This window comes from Megalobrama amblycephala, linkage group LG15, assembly GCF_018812025.1.
Source record: "Megalobrama amblycephala isolate DHTTF-2021 linkage group LG15, ASM1881202v1, whole genome shotgun sequence".
Classification (NCBI taxonomy): Eukaryota; Metazoa; Chordata; class Actinopteri; order Cypriniformes; family Xenocyprididae; genus Megalobrama; species Megalobrama amblycephala.
The window spans coordinates 10,251,729-10,270,527 of NC_063058.1; the positions used below are offsets into that span (position 1 = coordinate 10,251,729).

The 18,799-nt window shown below is 39.2% G+C and overlaps 1 protein-coding gene across 2 annotated transcripts in view; it reads right to left on the reverse strand.

Moving 5' to 3' along the window:
- Positions 1–18,799, reverse strand: part of roraa (RAR-related orphan receptor A, paralog a) — a 375,063-nt gene that overhangs the window by 6,091 nt on the left and 350,173 nt on the right. For both annotated transcript variants that reach the window (XM_048159652.1, XM_048159653.1), the window contains 6 exons: positions 12,421–12,506; positions 9,722–9,863; positions 6,274–6,669; positions 5,452–5,573; positions 4,991–5,123; positions 1,748–1,855 (listed from right to left, as the gene is read on the reverse strand). In XM_048159652.1, coding sequence (XP_048015609.1) covers positions 1,748–1,855; positions 4,991–5,123; positions 5,452–5,573; positions 6,274–6,669; positions 9,722–9,863; positions 12,421–12,506 — 987 coding nt within the window. The remainder of the gene's footprint in view (positions 1–1,747; positions 1,856–4,990; positions 5,124–5,451; positions 5,574–6,273; positions 6,670–9,721; positions 9,864–12,420; positions 12,507–18,799) is intronic.

An 18,799-nucleotide genomic window follows, 5' to 3' on the forward strand; every position in this document is an offset into this window, starting at 1 on the left:
TTAAGTAATAATGTTAGTTTTAGATGCACAAATCTATATTATACTCATAAATAAATCAGATATTAAAAATTAAACATTGAAAACTGATAAATAATTTAAATAAAATATCCAGAGTGTGTTGAGTACCACCTGGGGGCACTGCACCACAGTTTCAGTTCTACCAGTTTTAGAGCTACTGGCTGAAAGCTTGGCAAACACATGTAAGCTTGTTAAAGGCGCCACACAAACGACAGGAATAAGATATTACACTCGTTATAAGGCTGAGGACGTCCACAAGAGATATGATTGAATAATCTTTCAGACTGTGTCATCTTGTGTCTAGATTTCTCATAATTGTGTTTGTTTTGGCACTCTGCTTTCAGCCCCAAAAGGTTTCCGATGTGCATGCATAATGACAGAGAAGGGATTTCACTAATGTCACGGCATTCAAACATAAATGCTATTTGCTTACACTAGAAAAACTCTACGCCCAGGCTAAGGCTGTTTAGATGGCGGGTTTGATAAAACACTCCTGGTAGACACTCAATCTTGCTTATTCAGTTCCAGACGCCCACCATATGCAGCAGCTACAGGAGCACAACTGCAACCCTGAGCAGCATCCTCAGTGAGGAAACTAACTCCAGGTGTGGTGGATATGAGAATCTAGAGCCGATCTGGTGTGCTTTATTCGCTTTTGTACGCACTTTATTTTATATAGTACCAGTAACGCTTTACAATATGTAATATTTGTTAACATCAGTTAATGCATTAACTAACAAGAACTAACTAGGAGCAATATAATTTTACAGCATTTATTAACCTTTGTTAATGTTAGTTTATAAAAATGTTCATGTTAGTTCACATTAATGTTAAAAGATAGAACTTTTGATCTTAGTAAATGTTGATTAACATGAACAATGATTAATACTTGCCGTAAAAGTATTTTTAGTTCATGTTAACTAATAAAACCTTATAGTAAAGTATTATAAAGTTAAGAGTTATTTAAGTAAAATACATGCATATATTTTCTTTGTATTGTATTTTACTTAAATAACTCTTATACTTAAAATACTTATTTTATATAACTCAACAATAAGATACTTAACACCATTTCAACCTAAATTTACAGTAATATTTACTATAAGGTTTTATTAGTTGTTATTTCTTATTTATTTACACACTTGTGCCGTCAAACTGTTGTATAAACGCAATATCACACTCGTAGCCGTGCGATATGGCTGTATATCAGCACGCCTACGGACGAATCACAGTCGTGCTGATATACAGCCATATCACATGGCTACTTGTGTGATATTGCTCATATTATATACACCCAGTGATGGGGAAAGTTACTTTTAAAAGTAATGTGTTAGAATGTTGCATTACCTTCTAAAAAGTAAATAATTACATAGTTAATTTTTATGTAATGCGTTGTTAGTTTTGCGTTATGAAACTGAAAAGTAATGTGAATTACTTTTTAACAAATAACATGGATTACATAATTATTACATAATCAGATTACTTTCTGATGTAACAAGTAAAGTAACATATTTAAATTATTAACACCAGTGGCAGATTTTGGACCCTGTGTGTACAAAACAACTTTACGTTCCTTGCAGTTAGGCAAATTGGTTAGGGTCTGCCTGCATTTGAATGCTGTTGCCATGTGTAAAAAAGGTCCTTAGCTTAAGCAAGACACACACATATAGTATTCCAAACACAGATTTTCCACTTCACATACCAAATCCAAGTGGGTTTTGTAACTCACCTAATGACTTAAAGACATCAGGCCCGGCATACTTTCCGTCAAAATAGACTGTGTTGTTCTGAGGGTCGAAGGCACGGCACATTCTGACGAACACCACCTCCAAAGAGCCTACGCACAGATGAGAGACAAACAAAATTGTGATTTTATATAATCAAAAGCAGAAACGCTAGAGAAATATGTGAAGGCAAATGCTGCTAACTGCATTCTCACCACTGCCACAGGGTGTGCTATAGCAAGCATTTGGCCGTGTGTCCACCAAAGCATTTTTAGTCAGCTGAAAACGCCTATCTGAGAGCACTTCGGCATTGCGGTTTTTTTTTTTTCAGCTTTGTTGCTATGATACGGAATATCCGCTGCACTGTTACTTGTAATTGATTTCGCAGATAATTTGTTTCAGACTAAAAATATCGACACAATGTGGAGTACTTGCTATGTATGTTCGGAGACCAGCAATGTTAATTTCTCATCCATTTTGTTCCGTTTTCTCTTTTTTGATGTAGTTGTACAGCAAGAATGTTGTGACAGTTGGTCTGTGTTGTATTTATCCCACCCATCTGGCTAAAAAGTGACAGTGATGAGTGCAGCGTTTTACTCCAAGTTCAACATTCTTCAACTCGAGGCGACCGGTAAAAAATGCCGAGCACTCAGCGCTTGAGCGCAAAAAAGACGTCTCATTATGCTCCTGCCGTTTAAAAAACACGGCACTCCCATTGAAAACAATTGGGAAAATATGCTAGCTACTGGAAAAAAAGCTTTGGTGGACACACGCTCTTAAAAACACGGCGCTCCCATTGAATACAATTGGAAAAGTATGCTAGCTACTGGGAAAAAAAGCTTTGGTGGACACACGCTCTTAAAAACGTGGCGCTCCCATTGAATACAATTGGAAAAGTATGCTAGCTACTGGGAAAAAAAAGCTTTGGTCGACACACGCTCTTAAAAACGTAGCGCTCCCATTGAATACAATTGGAAAGGTATGCTAGCTACTGGAAAAAAAGCTTTGGTGGACACACGCTCTTAAAAACATGGCGCTCCCATTGAATACAATTGGAAAAGTATGCTAGCTACTGGGAAAAAAAGCTTTGGTGGACACACGCTCTTAAAAACGTGGCGCTCCCATTGAATACAATTGGAAAAGTATGCTAGCTACTGGGAAAAAAAAGCTTTGGTCGACACGCTCTTAAAAACGTAGCGCTCCCATTGAATACAATTGGAAAGGTATGCTAGCTACTGGAAAAAAAGCTTTGGTGGACACACGCTCTTAAAAACATGGCGCTCCCATTGAATACAATTGGAAAAGTATGCTAGCTACTGGGAAAAAAAAGCTTTGGTGGACACACGCTCTTAAAAACGTGGCGCTCCCATTGAATACAATTGGAAAAGTATGCTAGCTACTGGGAAAAAAAAGCTTTGGTGGACACACGCTCTTAAAAATGTAGCGCTCCCATTGAATACAACTGGAAAGGTATGCTAGCTACTGGGAAAAAAAAGCTTTGGTGGACACGCTCTTAAAAACACGGCGCTCCCATTGAATACAATTGGAAAAGTATGCTAGCTACTGGGAAAAAAAGCTTTGGTGGACACACACTCTTAAAAACACGGCGCTCCCATTGAATACAATTGGAAAAGTATGCTAGCTACTGGGAAAAAAAAGCTTTGGTGGACACACGCTCTTAAAAACGTGGCGCTCCCATCGAATACAATTGGAAAGGTATGCTAGCTACTGTAAAAAAAGCTTTGGTGGACACACGCTCTTAAAAACGCAGCACTCTCATTGAAAACAATTGGAAAAGTACACTAGCTGCTGGAAAAAACTCTTTGGTGGACACACGGCCTTAAAAACACAGCGCTCCCATTGAATACAATCGGAAAAGTACGCTAGCTACTGGGAAAAAAAAGCTTTGGTGGACACACGCTCTTAAAAACGTGGCGCTCCCATTGAATACAATTGGAAAGGTATGCTAGCTACTGTAAAAAAAGCTTTGGTGGACACACGCTCTTAAAAACGCAGCACTCCCATTGAAAACAATTGGAAAAGTACACTAGCTGCTGGAAAAAACTCTTTGGTGGACACACGGCCTTAAAAACACAGCGCTCCCATTGAATACAATCGGAAAAGTACGCTAGCCGCTGGAAAAAACACTTTGATGGACACACGGCCTTAGCGTAAACAGTCTTCTACAGTAAATGTTCTCATTTAGGGGTGTGTTTCCTAAAAGCATCATTAGTCACAAGTTCCATTAATCTCTGTTGGTAACGACGGAACTTGATACCATAGTTGCTTTTAGAAAAACGCACCCCAGGTTGATTACTGTCATAGCAGAGCAACAATTTGAAAAAATTTGAGTAAGCTGAAATTAGTTAAGCTGTCGACATGTTTATTGTTTGCTACCTGAATAATAACACACATGTGGTATAATGGTCCAGACATTTGACTTTAGGTTTGTTATGTGAGGTTAATATTTGCATACTTGCCAGAGTATGTTTCTGGCCATAAGCAATGTCATAAACAAAGCTTTATTAAGTCACCAATTGGCTGTTTTTTTTTTTTTTTTGAGTAGTGCTGTGTGTGGCTCAGGTGGAGTGTGTTGCTGTTATTGTTGTGAGTGGGAGCAGTAATTCTACAGCGGAGTGCTTTGGTGAGCACAGGCTTAGAGGATAAAAGCCACGTAATAGAAGCCATTACGGAGCTTTAGAAAGATGCCGGTGGTTTAAAATGTCATGTCAGGAGAGAGCGCTCACTCAGTATTTTGTTAATAATTTTGGTCCGGCCTGGCACAAACAAACACTGAAAGCTGTTGCGATCATGACGGGGACAGGGTGTGAGTGTGATGTAGCACTTTGGCCCATTATTTGTGAGGAGATAGTGTGCAGTGGTGGATATCATCTCAATAGTGCCTTATTTTTCAAAGAGCTGACAGATTGTCCCGATACAGTTTTCCTGTATACACAAGAGATACTCATTTGAAGCGCGACACCTCCTGGTTTGTGACATCGGCTGTGTTCAGAATGGAATACTTGCTATAAATACTTACTGTGCAGTGTACTGCTTTTAAATGGCAAAATAGTATGCAACAAAAATACTTTAAAGAGCAGTATTCTGTACATAAACCGCATACTGTGCACGGTATACATACTGCTAGTAGTATGCGATTCAGAAGCACTGCAGCAAAGGATTATTTGCGTTTACGCCCTGTAAACTAAGCCGGGATTGGATGATGGTGATGTGAACACACACTTTACCTGCTTTGAGAAGCACTATCTGATCATTCTGACAGAGTTCCATGAAGCCGTCGATGCGCTTGGCAAACTCCACCACATACTGAATGGCCTCTGTGATTTTAATGGCACACAACTGCCACATGACTTCCCTGGGCTGAGGGGAAACAAAATACAAAACCATTTGCAACAAACGCTTTAAAGAGGCTGTGTTCTTTTGTAGCAGTCATAATCCAGTTTGCATTTATATGACCATTTTATACTCACTCACTGACCCTTAGAAATAAACAGGCTACCATATGTACAGTAATTGTTTGTGGTTACCCAGGGTTGGGTAACACTTACGTTAAGGTTATTACACTTTTACAGCATTTAAACACATCGCAATATCAATGTCCTTGCAAGTTACAACATTAAATTGAAAACATCGCTGCCTGAAGCTTATGAAAGGCTGTGTGCGGCTTTTCAGGAACATGTGTGTTTACCTTGTTCTGGTAGCTCTCCACCTCCTCCTGAAGGAATGCCTGCCAGGTCATTTGTTGAAGTTCTTCTCTCAGGTACTGACACGTCTCCATGTGGGACTTGGAAATGTTCTGGGCCAGATGTTCTAAAACACAACGCAACCTACCGTCAAAAAAAACCCTGTCGCGCTTGACTGCACTTAACGTACAGACATATTGAGCTGTACTATATATATGCATGTGTGCACGAGATGGCATTAGCATTATAAAAAGGTTCTTCCTGCTGGTGGATTCATTTACGCTTACAGAAATGCTGTAGATCTTTCAAAAGATGCAGCATTTTATTAATGTCTCCAATCAAGGAGCTACACTGTAACGGTTTATGATTTGAAGCCAATTTAGAAGCTTGTTGACTGTCTGTGCTTCTATACAAAAGGAAAATAGGACAGTACTTTAAGTACAAAAGTGAGTGTGTGTAATTCATGGGAACAAAGGTCATATTTGCTTTCAGCAAGAACGAGAAAATGGAGACGAGAGAAAGAAAAAAAACAGTATAAAAATTCAATCATGTTGAAAACACATCTGTTAAAAGGAGTCCCAGAGCAGGAGGGGAAGCTAAAAAAATGATTTCCCTTGGCGCGTGCCCTGCTGGATCCTGATTGGCCCTAATTAATGGAAACTAATTAGAAAAAAAGAGGTTCTTTTAATGAGTCTTTGAGATGAGTCTCCAACCTAATGCTATTTTAAGACACCTTTAGCAATGTTTGCCCCACGGTTGGGTTCTTCCCCCTAGTACCATCCCCTTACCCAGAATCTACTTTGCCATTCTTCAGAATTGTCACTTACCCAACTCAGCCATGGAAACGGTGGGGGACGTCTCCCCGTTGGTGAAGGAACAGTAGGGGAAGAAGCCTGAACCCGGGGTGAAGTCGCAGATGGGCTCCGGCTTGATGCCGTTGATGTCCAGGCCGGACTGATCGGGTGAGGGTTGGATGTCCAGGTAGAAGCTGCTGACGCCCGAGTCAGGCTTTGTGCCGTCGGGTGTGTGGCCGTTCATGTAGCCGCTCAGGTCATCATGAAGCTCGGTCAGGCCATTGGTGGAAAGGCCGTAGGTAGGTGTAAGGGGTTCGGCCTCACCGGGCTGCTGCTGGTGGTCCCGCTGTTGCTGCTGGAGCCGGTGTTTCTGCACTTCCGCATACAGGCTGTCCCGCTGTTTCTTCGACATCCGACCGAACTTCACCGCTATAGGGGGCAAAGACATTGTATTAAGAACAGAAATCTCTCTCAAATTGTGACAGCTTCCCTAAATATGATCAAATGCAAGTCTAAACAGGTTGGTGCGCCAACCCAACCTCATGAGAAAATGTAACTGTTTTATAAGGTGGCGATTTCATATGAATTCATACAATGTAATTTGTACGTGTAACATGAAGGTCCACCCCGCTAGACCTAACCCTCAGTGGGGCGTAAGCAGATAGTATGAAAATGTATGGATGAGATCATATAAATTCATACACATTTACCACCTCTTTGACAAAATGTAACAAACTTCCATGCAAGTGTGTTGGGTGTGACTTCCTTGTCAATTGAATGTGCTTATCAAAGGGGGAATTCCCATTGGTGCAATCAATGTGCAATCAACTCAACCTAGGGTTGAGTGCCTTGCTCAAGGGGATGACTGGCTCATGGTTTACATTGACCAAACCAGCAACCATTTGGTTACCAACCACCACACCAAAACTACCCTTGCAGAAGGGTACTTTCAAGACTTCACCCCATAGCCATTGTTACTCAAGAAACAACAAAAGGCACAATCTCTTTTCCCTGAAGACTCTGGCCTTTGAAGGGGAGCTTAGTGTAGTGGCATGGAGAGTACAACTAACTCCCAGGAGCGGGTTTTAATGTCTCTCAGAGGGTATTAGTAGTGTATTGGGTCAAAAAACAAAAACACAAAACACTACTTGGTAATAGCATTAGCTTTTTCCTGCTTTCTACCAAGTCAAAATGATCCAAGAACAGAAAACCTGACTAGCATTAATCACCAATTTACAAGCACTCACAAAAAGGAAAGGCCTTCGGTCGCAACACCTTGAGGAAGTGGCAGAGAGACTGTATAGCTTAGAAAGAAAGAGCAGCTACAGCTTCAACCTGTCTTTGAACTGCAGGAGTGTTAGAAGAACAGGAAGCTGGGGACGAAATACAGTGCGGATCAGATATAAGTGGAGATCAAGTGCTCGTAAAAAGGAAGGGCGCCTGGCAGAGGACAAGTTGATCTACTGATGGCTGGAAAAAGAGATAAATGTACTGGAGAGTTTAGTGGGGAATGAGGGGGATAATGGGGCTTTGACTGTTGGAGACAAGAGGAGACCAGAGAAGATGAGACAAGACAAAAGAGAAGGACAGGAGAAGAGACAATATGTGAGGAGAGAAGAAAAAGAAAGATTTCAGGAAAGAATAGGAGAGGAGAAAAGAGATCAGAAGAGAGGAAATGAGGCAAGAGGAGAGAAAACAAGGTGGGATGAGACTTGAGGTTGCGACTTGAAAAGGGGAGATGAGAGAAAAACAAGAAGACATTTGAGTAGAGGAGACAAGGTGAGAGGAGATAAGATGTGGAGAGGAGACTGGAGACAAGTTGAGACATGAAAAGAGGAGATAAAATAAGAAAACCAGGCATGAGAAGAGGAGATTTGAAGACAGGAAAGGAGACAAAACATGAGAAAATGGAGAGAATGAGATTTGAAAAGAAAGCAGGAGATGAGAAGAGTTGAGAAATGTGGAAACAGACAAGAAGAGAAGAAACAGGATGAAGCTAGAAGATTTGATGAAAGAAGTAGAGATGAGAGGAGACAAGAAAAGAAATAAGATAAAATTGAGATTTGAAGAAATAAGTGGGGATGAGAAAAGAATAAATGAGACAGAATGAGAGGGGAGGAGCTGAGAGAAAAGACAAGACGAGACAAGAGGAAAGTGAATTAGATTAAAGGTGAGGAGACAAAATGATATTCTAAGAAAGTAGGGGATGAAACAAAATGAGAACAGAGGATCCAAAATGAGACTTGAGGACAGTACAAGAGATGAGAGGAGAAAAGTGCAAAGGAGACGACACAAGACATGCTTGGAGGAGACATGAGTGAGGTGTTTAGAATCAGCTCTGAATCTGAGGCGCATGAATGAAAATGAGTGGAGGCCTAACGTCGTTGCAGACGTGTGTGTGTGTCTGGGTAAGCTCTGTGTCTCTGTCCCCATGTAAGGAAGGCAGATGGGGACTGGTGAGCTTCAGTCGGAGTGAAGTCAGAAGTCACCTTGCCTGTCCTGGTTGTGTGTGAGAGAGCAGCCCGGTAGACTCGGAAGACCTGGCCTGATTTCATCCTCCTGTCACGGGCCGTAGTCACACAGCCCAGCCGGAGGCCCAGCAGGGGGCCTCCACACACACACACACACACACACACACACACACACACACACACACACACAAACATACTCTCACCTGGGCACCCGTTAATGCTGCTCACCTGCATTGGCTTTAATGAGCCTGCTTTAATGATGCTCATTTAATAAAAGCTACTTGCTGTCAGATTCTCCACCCTGACTGAGCATGCCCCGCAGTCCAGAACCACAACTGCCTCTTAAATTCATCTTGTCACAAGTTTGGTGAAAAATTAATGAGTAAGGGGTGCTGACAGAACAGGTACTCTACTTAAATGACATGGCAAGACTGGGGACAAAGGTAAGTATTGAATAAAAGTAGTAAAGGCCATTGCATTGTCTACTTAAATGTTTTCTTGAAGTCCTTAATGTATCGTAAAAATTTAGCCATACTTTATTTGTATAAAATGTCTGTGAAACCAGGCCTACAATTATGTGGAATTTCCAAATAAGCTGAAATTGTGTAAAATTACAAAATATACAAAAATATATATTTAATTGTGGTTATTTAGGATACCTATGAACTTAGCCTTTTTAGACATTTAGACATTTTATTCCAAAAATTCTATTTATTAAAAAAAAAAAAAAGATTTCAAAATATAAAGAATGCTATTAAACAAAACATCATTTGAGATGGAAATTACACTGGTGGAAATGTATGTCCATTGTTGGATCAAAAGTTTTCTATGATATGTTCGTCTTTTACTCTATTTGTTGCAATCAAGGTTGTAACTGAAAAACACTCGCTGTCAGGTTGCACGTTCACTTTACATGCTGCTCTACTTGGTATTTTGCATGCATTTGATGTTCTGTATCTGTGGAGACTCTGTTCTCCCTCTGGTGCCTGCTGTACTGGACACGGACTTACCGTCACGTGACATGCCCACGGCCAGACACTTCTGCAGCCTGCAGTGCTGGCAGCGATTCCGGCTGGTGCGGTCAATCAGGCAGTTCTTCTGACGCGGGCATGAGTACGCAGCATTGCTCTGCTGACTCCTCCTGAAGAAACCCTACAGGCCCCAGAGACGGACAGAGAGAGGGTTGGTTAACCCATGCAGGGCTCAACAATAAGGACTTTTTCATTTCTGCTGGCCCGGCAGGGGTCACTGGTTAAGATTTTTACCAGTCCCATCACAAAAAAAAAAAAAAAAAAAAAAAATTTACATTGTAGTTTTAGCTACACATTTTTAGATATTTTTCATGTTAAATTCTTTAATAACAATAATAATAATAATAATACATTTTTTTGATAATTTGCACTAACAGCTGCAAGTTATATATCCTTGTCTGCACATTTCTAAATATTATTTATATAAAATTTATTATAACATTTTTATATCATATTTATATATAAAACATATTTATTAAGAAAAACATTCTAATTTATGCCACTAAACTATCACAAATTATTCTTGCAATTTTAAACCTTTATCTTCGCCATGTATTTATGTTAGCAAATCAACAAAATTGACCTCAAACTCATGGAAGCTTGATTCTGCCACTGAATACAAAATAAAAAAGGTAATTGAGACTTTTTATCTCACAATTCTGACTTTTTTTCCCCGCAATTGCAAGTTTACATCTCGCAATTCTGACTTTTTTTCTCAGAATTGAGTGATATAAACTCGCGATTGCAAGTTAAAAAGTCAGAATTGCGTGACCAACGCTATCTTACGACCAATTTGTATGTATTTTATGAGGTGGCTAATTCGTTCGACCTCACTCGTACGAATTCATACGATTTGTCTAAACCCCAGTGATGGGTAGGTTTAGGGGCGGGGTTAGAGTTGGGTCATTCATACAAATTCATACGAATTTGGCAACTCGTAAAATACGAACGATTTATCAAAAAACTAATTTGTACAAGTGAGGTCGTACGAATTTAGCAAGGTGGCAAATTATCCAACTTGTAAAATATATATGAATTGCCGTGAGATTGGTTTGGAGTTGCAATTGCGTGTTGTAAAGCCAGAATTGCGAGATATAAACTCGCAATTCTGACTTTTTTTTCTCAGAATTGCTAGTTTATATCTCGCAATTCTAACTTTACAACTCAATTGTCTCGCAATTATGACTTTATAACACACAATTTGCAAGAAAAAAGAATTGAAACGAATCTTGGGGTCATTTTCCCCCCTAAGAATTGTGAATCTCGGATCAGAAAAAAAATCAGAATTACGAGATGTAAATCGCAATTGTGAGGAAAAAAAGTTCAGAATTGTGAGATAAAAAGTCAAAATGATCTTTTCAATTGTTTTATTCTGTGGCGGAAACAAGCTTCCATGCATCTATACCTTACAAGTGCATATTATTCCACATGAAGTGCTCATAAAAAAAATATTTCTGTGGCAAATGCTGAACAGATGGTGGCAGCTTTACAAACATTTGCCTCGATCATATAGACATGTTTCCCTTTAGTCAAGATACATCTGAGCAACATAATTCAGCACGATAACTATAAAAAACAATTTGGAACGAGTATTTTTCCTCATTAACAATTGGCACGGCTAGTTCAGAGACGGGTGAGAAAGGTAGTAAATAATGGCGAGTTTGTGCAAGGTTATTAATGTTGAATAACAGAGCCCGAACCCGGTGGTTGGCTCGAGGGGGGGAAGGAGTGGGCGCCCACGTTGAGTTGATTTCTCATCCTTTTGACTTAATGAATTGATTCCAGCTCGTCATTAACACACCCCACTCCACAGCTCCATACACATATGTCTTAATTAGTTGCTCATTGGCTGTTTAATTACTAGAAAACAGCTGACAGCTGCCAAGTTGCTTTCTAATGGCAGCCATTATGAAAGCGGGGTAGGACTGCCGGTGACAAGCAGCGCTCCTTAATAATGCTATGATTTATGGGCCGGAGCGTTGTGCTCGCACATATCATTAAATGTCTCTGTGCCTCGAGTAATTAGTAACCATTAAAGATACATTTCAGCAGTTTATTCTTCAGGCTTGCGCGTTTCTGCCGCCGTGTGAGTGACGGAAGGAGATGCTGAGCAGAGAGTCTGTCTATTGTGCGGGAAAACAAAAAACAAAAACACGGCGTTCAGGAGCCGCGTCCGCACGTTCGTTTCTGCCGAGCCTGCTCGCGGAATGCTAACGAGTCGCTCCGGTGACAGGCAGCAAACAGGAATACACAATAAGCACAAAATTCCTCTTTGCTGAGTGGACGCCGTGTTTGAAAAATGCACAAAAAGAGGAGCTTCGGTGGGAAAGAACGGGGGGGGGGCGTTGTTTCAAAACTGCTAACGACGTGCTGTGATCTAAAGCGCTTCCTAGTTTGACGGTTTTATTAAAAAAAAGATGGTAAAGAAAAACAAGACAAAGGGATTATATTGTTGTCATACTGTAATTGTGATGTTTTTAGCAACTGACTACATGAGTTATTAAGACTCAGATGTTTGAAGAATTGTGAAGTCCTGTAACCACAATAGTAGTTGTTTCTTCTTTAGATAGACAATAATCCAAAAGAAACTTCTCTGTTATTTTCCAGAATGTCTCATTTGTTGGCTTTTCCCGCTTTTTCTTTGTCACACACGCTGACAGGGTTGTTTAGCTTCTTACCTTGCAGCCCTCGCACGTTATCACGCCATAATGGATGCCTGATGATTTGTCTCCACAGATCTTGCAGGGAATTATTTCGATTTGAGCTGCGGAGAAAGAAAAGAGAGAAGGTACTGTCAGGATTTTTCACTGTCACCAGTCACCACGCAACACCTCCTCCACGGCTGCATGTTGCGACATGAAACGGCGCCGAGCTTCAAACGCATCACGTCCCTGCCACCCTCGGCTGCGGCGTATTTGGAGGAGGCCATTCTGACTTTAAACAGAAAACCCTCAAAAAGCATGGCAATCGTGATGTCAACCCGTGACTTAGAAACAAATGGAATAGTAATAAATCACCAATATTTTCTCGCAGAGCCTTTGGGCAGTAATATCAAGAGAAACCTGATTCTTTACCACATGACTGGACCTTTTCCGCCACTGGAATATTGGTTCAAAGCTGCCTGTTCAAATCAAAAACCGCCAAGCAGTTTTACCACCTCAGAGACGAAGTTCAGTCCAAGAGGCCTAGTGTTGACAAAAAGATGATGACAAGAAGGCTTGAGTATTTGAGGAAAAATCTGGAGAGGTTTTTTTCACTACATTAAAAGAAATATGTCATCCAAAAATAACTTTTTGTCATCATTTACTCACCCTCAAGTCATATGACTTAAATTTTTTCATGAAACACAAAAAGAGATATTTAGCAGAATGTTCACGTTGCTCTTTTCCATACAATCAAAGCACATGGTGACCAAAAGCTGTCAAGCTTCAAAAACAACAAAAAAAGCACTCTAAAATTATCTAAAGGTAATATATGTGACCCTGGACCACAAAACCAGTCATAAGGGTCAATTGAAAATCCGGAATCTGAGGGCGCAAAAAAATCTAAATATTGAGAAAATCACCTTTAAAGTTGTCCAAATAAAGTCCTTATCAATGCATGTCCACTCACAAAAATTAATTTTTGATATATTTACGGTAGGAAATTTACAAAATATCTTCATGGAACATGATCTTATAATATCCCAATAATTTTTCGCATTAAAAGAAAAATCGATAATTTTGACCCATACAATGTATTGTTGGCTTATGACAGGTTTTGTGGTCCATGGACACACAAGTGCTATCTTCTGAAATCTGACCGATTTTTGTAATCATATCATATTTACGTTTATGCATTTAGCAGATGCTTTTATCCAAAGTGACATACAAAAGAATAAGTTATGTAATGAAACTCTGTCATTAATGTAGCACGTCAATCACGACTGGTTTTGAGACACAAGAACCAATAATGTTTGGCATTATTGATGTCAAACCTAGCATGACATGGTTTGACACACCATATTTGAATATATACCAGGGCTGGGACAATACATCGATTCTCGATCGATACAATGAATCCGATATTTTCTCTCTCAAATCAATTCTGAGCTTAGTTTTAACAGCAGATGGCGCTCTAGGCTAGTTTTTATCCGCACACTCTCAAATGCTCATGAAGAAGAGTGCTGGAGAGCGCTCGTGCATTCGGCTGATTTATGTAAGTGGTTAAATATACTTGCACCTCAGCTCAGAATGCTTTTATGATGCGAGATTTGTAATTCGCTTCAACCTTTTCAAACTTTATGAATGATTATTTTAGGTTTAAGTGTTGTGTGTAAAGGAACTGGACTGTACAAGTGTTTCTAAAGCACGTATAGTTGGAATATAGGGTTGCAATATAGTGCACAAGTTGTATGTGCTTTCAGGAGCTCGACAGCCCCTAGTCCCCATTCACTTTCATTGTATGGAAACGAGCAGCATGAACATTCTTCCAAACGTCTCCTTTTTTGTTCCATGAATGAAACAACATGTGGGAATAAAAGATGACAAAACTTCAATTTATAAGTGAACCATTCCTTCACAGAAGTACACTTGATATTGATTCCGACAGATAAAACCTGGCACAATTTGTTTAAAAGAGTCAAAGTAAAGGCCACGGCAATATAATCACATCAAAGGACCTGAACCAAACCTCTGGCCATTGCAAAATAGACCTTACCACGCAAGAGCTTCACTCTATATTTAGCCGGATTACAGCTGAACAGTCACTGTTTAATGTAGCCTAAGCATTTTATTTCTACTTGACAGAAATTGCTCCCTCTACTTCTCTTAGATCCCGAGCCAAAGTTCCCCGCAGCTACTTGCCTACCTCCAGCCAAAATACTGTGGCTCGATAATATTTTAGTGAACCTTATAAATCCAATCATACGGAATTAATTTGAACGCATCAAATTGCCACCACTGAGCGATGCATCCGCCGCGGCCCATTTCATCATCTGCCCTCGAGCTCCCGTTGTGTCATCTGGATAATGTCAACGTCCCCACGGCGCGGCCAAGGGTCTCTCTCTCCTGTTCTCTTTCAGCTCTGCGCTGCTGATCCACTAACCCTGTACGCTCACAGTTGGTACACCGTCCGTTTGGTCAACATGCCTGTAAACGGCACATTAGCCCGCATTTCATGTTGCGGTGATCGCTGATATTTGTTCTCCTCAGGAGAGCTTCTTTCTGGGAATTGGCAGATCTGCTAATTCAATATCTAACGATCATGTTATTTTTTTTTATTATTATTAATAAGGAAACCATAATCATTTCTTTTTTGTTGCATTTGGCAAAAAAAAACAAAACAAAAAAATCACGGCCAGTGCACTCTGTTGTTTGTTTTTGTGTTCTCTCGGCATGAGCATTAGCGCGCCAGTGTGTTCCTACTCCTTTAGCATTTTCAGCCTCATTACTTACATAATTTGTTCTGACATGCACTCACAACAACTGAAGCATGCTGTAATTAAGGCTGGCTGTGGTTGAGGTCCAGGAGAGAAGCTGCAGTACCAGGCCCCTGCCAGTAGGTGGCAGTCTAGGGCTGTGAGTTACGTCTTTCCCAGACTCGTAATCCCAGCTTTCACGTTCTGCCCTACAGGCTGAAGCGGCTTGCGCCTCCACACTGCTGGCATCACAGACTACCAGGCTGCGGGTTCGAGCCTGCGGGGCCAGCCGCGGCTCGCTCCCTAGGCGCTGCTCAGAGGGCCCTTCGTTTTAGCCGGAGAGAAGCAGGTACACTTGCTGACAAAGCTCGTGCCACATCAGTCGAAGGCGTAGGAAGTGAAGAGGGCATAACGCTGTGCTGGGCACTCGGGTTTGGGTCTGCCTGCCGCAAATTCTCGCTCTACTCTCCCTCTCGCCAGGCCTCCACATGAAACACTCACAAAGCTCTTTGTCTCCTGCCTGGCTCACGCTGCGGGTTGCCGTGCTGGATCGGAGCTTCCTTTGTCTACGGAGAGCGCTAAACCAAAATTGTTCTGCTGAAAAAAAAAAAAATCCTCACAGCAAGATTAGGATGGGGAGTAATTCATCCAGCTCCAGTACAAACACACTTGCCTAATAACACACACTGTGAGATATTCAGTTGCTCGAACAGTTCCACATGTTTACAGGGTGGTATTTGCCAACACTGGATAACTGAATAACTTCTGGGGAAAAATACTATGGTATATATATATATATATATATATATTATAATGGTTAACAATATATTTATTTGAGAAATCTGTGGCATTAAATACACACACACACACGTTATATATATATATATATATATATATATATATATATATATATATATATATATATATAAAATGTTGTTAATATATTGTTAACCATTTTGAAAGCAAACTGTGACTTAATAAAAAAAAAAATATTTGTTTTAAATCACAGTATGGTTTATAAAGAGTTCACAATGTATTTGCTAAAAATGTCAATAATAATAATAATTAAAAATATAAATTCGCTATGCTTTTTAAAGTGTTCATAATAATAATCATAATAATTGTTGTTATTGTTATTGCTATTATTAGACAATTTTCTTTTAGTTAGCCGTTTAGAAAGCATACTATCTTAATTGTTATAATTAAAATTACAAAACATTAAATATGCTTATTTTTATTATTATTATTATTATTATTATTATATGAACTTTTTAGAAAGCATATTGTGATTTTAATTATTATTATTAAGATAGGATGCTTTCTAAAGGGCTAATTAACAATGTATTTATAAGAAAAATGTCTAATAATATTAATAATAACAACAATTATGATGATGATTACAATAAATACACTTAAAATTATAATATGCTTTCTAAAGAGTTCATATTATTATTATTATTATCATCATCATCATTATATGTACTCATTAGAAAACATTGTGATTTTAATAATGATTATAATTATAATTATTATTATTAAGATAGTATGCTTTCTAAAGGGCTAACTAACAATGTATTTATATGAGAAAATTGTCTAATAATTAACAATTATGATGATGATGATTATTATTAATGCATAAATACACTTAAAATTACAATATGCTTTCTACAGAGTTCATATAACAATGTATTATTATTATTATTATTATTATTATATGACTCTTTAGAAAGCATATTGTGATTTTAATTATATAATTAATAATTAGACAATTCTAATACAAATACATTGTTAATCCTTTAGAAAGCATACTGTGACAATAATATATATATATATATATATATATATATATATATATATATATATATATATATATATATATATATATAAATAATTAAAATCACAGTATGCTTTCTAGAGAGCAATATATTATAATATATTCATAATATACTTATTTGCAAAAGTGACATCATAATAATTATTATTATTAGACATTTTTCTCATATAAACACATTAACCCTCTAGATAGCATACTGACTAATAATAATAATTATTATTGCTATTATTAAAATCACAGTATGCTTTATAAAGAATTCATATTATTATTATTATATAGCCATTTTTCTCAAATAAATACACTACATAGGTTAAAAAAGCCAGATGTTTATCACACCACAGACAAGAAGTGGACTGATACTGCATATCAGACAGCGTTCATGCCATACACCGCTGCTGGTCGAGATGGTCTCAGCCTACGGGCATTATCAAACACACCACAGACACACAACACACACAGTGTTACACAAATGAAAACGCACAGTAAAAGGGCACAGGACCATGGTAATGCTAAAGATCAAACCCTTGCACTAAATGACTCCCATTGTGCCTACACTGAAATGTGTGGCAGCAAAGAGTAAATCTGATGCAGCTTGTTAGTTGGGTCTGCTCTGTTGTGACTTCCTGGAGCCCACTTCAAGGTCACTGAGTCAGAGCTGACAGCGAGACAGAGCCCTGAGGAGGAGTGACGTGTCACTTTGCTGTCCCCTCTCCCTGCTAATGCTATCTTTCTCACCGTCTATCGCCCTCCATCCCTCTCTCTCATTCTACATCCCAATCGCAATCAGGCCCCGTCTCTGCCATGCCCTTTAAAGCCCTCAAATCAAGCCTCATGGGAGACAAGCCCCTGCTCTTGCTAACAGAAGCCCCTCAGTTTCTACTAACATCAAACACACTTGTCACTTGCTCACCAAATGGCCATTTTAATTGGTACGGCACATAGTTCATGCACATAAATTCAGACTGAGGCCATATTTCATAGCACACCATCAGCCGTGACAGTCCGGCTCTCTGAGACTGCTCAGCCATGCTGCACCACAACTGCAAAACACAGCAATAATGTGTCTCACTTTTAAGAACGCATATGATCGTCTGATATTTAAGGGAAAAAGAGCTGTATTCTGTATAAAATCAATGCAGGATGTAGTTTGTCCCATCTTTTAGCCTTTGTATTTAGGCTACTGCATTTGAATCAGCTTAACATATAACAAATACTGAAAAAATTAAAAAAATATGAATGTGAAATGCAGACTAACAGCTCTTTGCTAAGTTACAGGCGAAGCTAGGCTAGGCTAAATTGCTAGGCTACATTTAAAATTTGTGTAAAACTTCAGTATGACACTAATTTTTTTTAACAGATGCAGTAAAATGATATGTTAGTAGACCAAAATCAAAGTGATTGTATCAAAGTGAATGAATTTTAGCAGTTAATAGCAAAGAGTTTCCTTTATTTTGCTAAATGAAACTGACTGTTCCTTATTTTCCTCTGCTAAAGTTGGAACACATTCACACTTTAATTCAAGTCTTTCTTGACAAAACTGCAAAAGAATGAAAACCGCAGCAAAAGGTTGCTCATCAAAAAGTAGAGACAATAATAATTTCACCATAATGCCTGCTAACGCCTCAGCGCTAACTGTCACAGTCGCCCTGTATTCTTTAGCGCATTAGCGCTGACATCAGCATCACAAAGGCGCTCATTCTCCATGCTGAGCGCTTCTTAAAAGTGCTCTCTCCTCATTTGTACCTGAGGAGCTTCGTTCTGAGTGAGGCGAAAAGTGTGATGTTGACACAATATATTGAAGGCGTGTGAAATATTCAGGAATGTT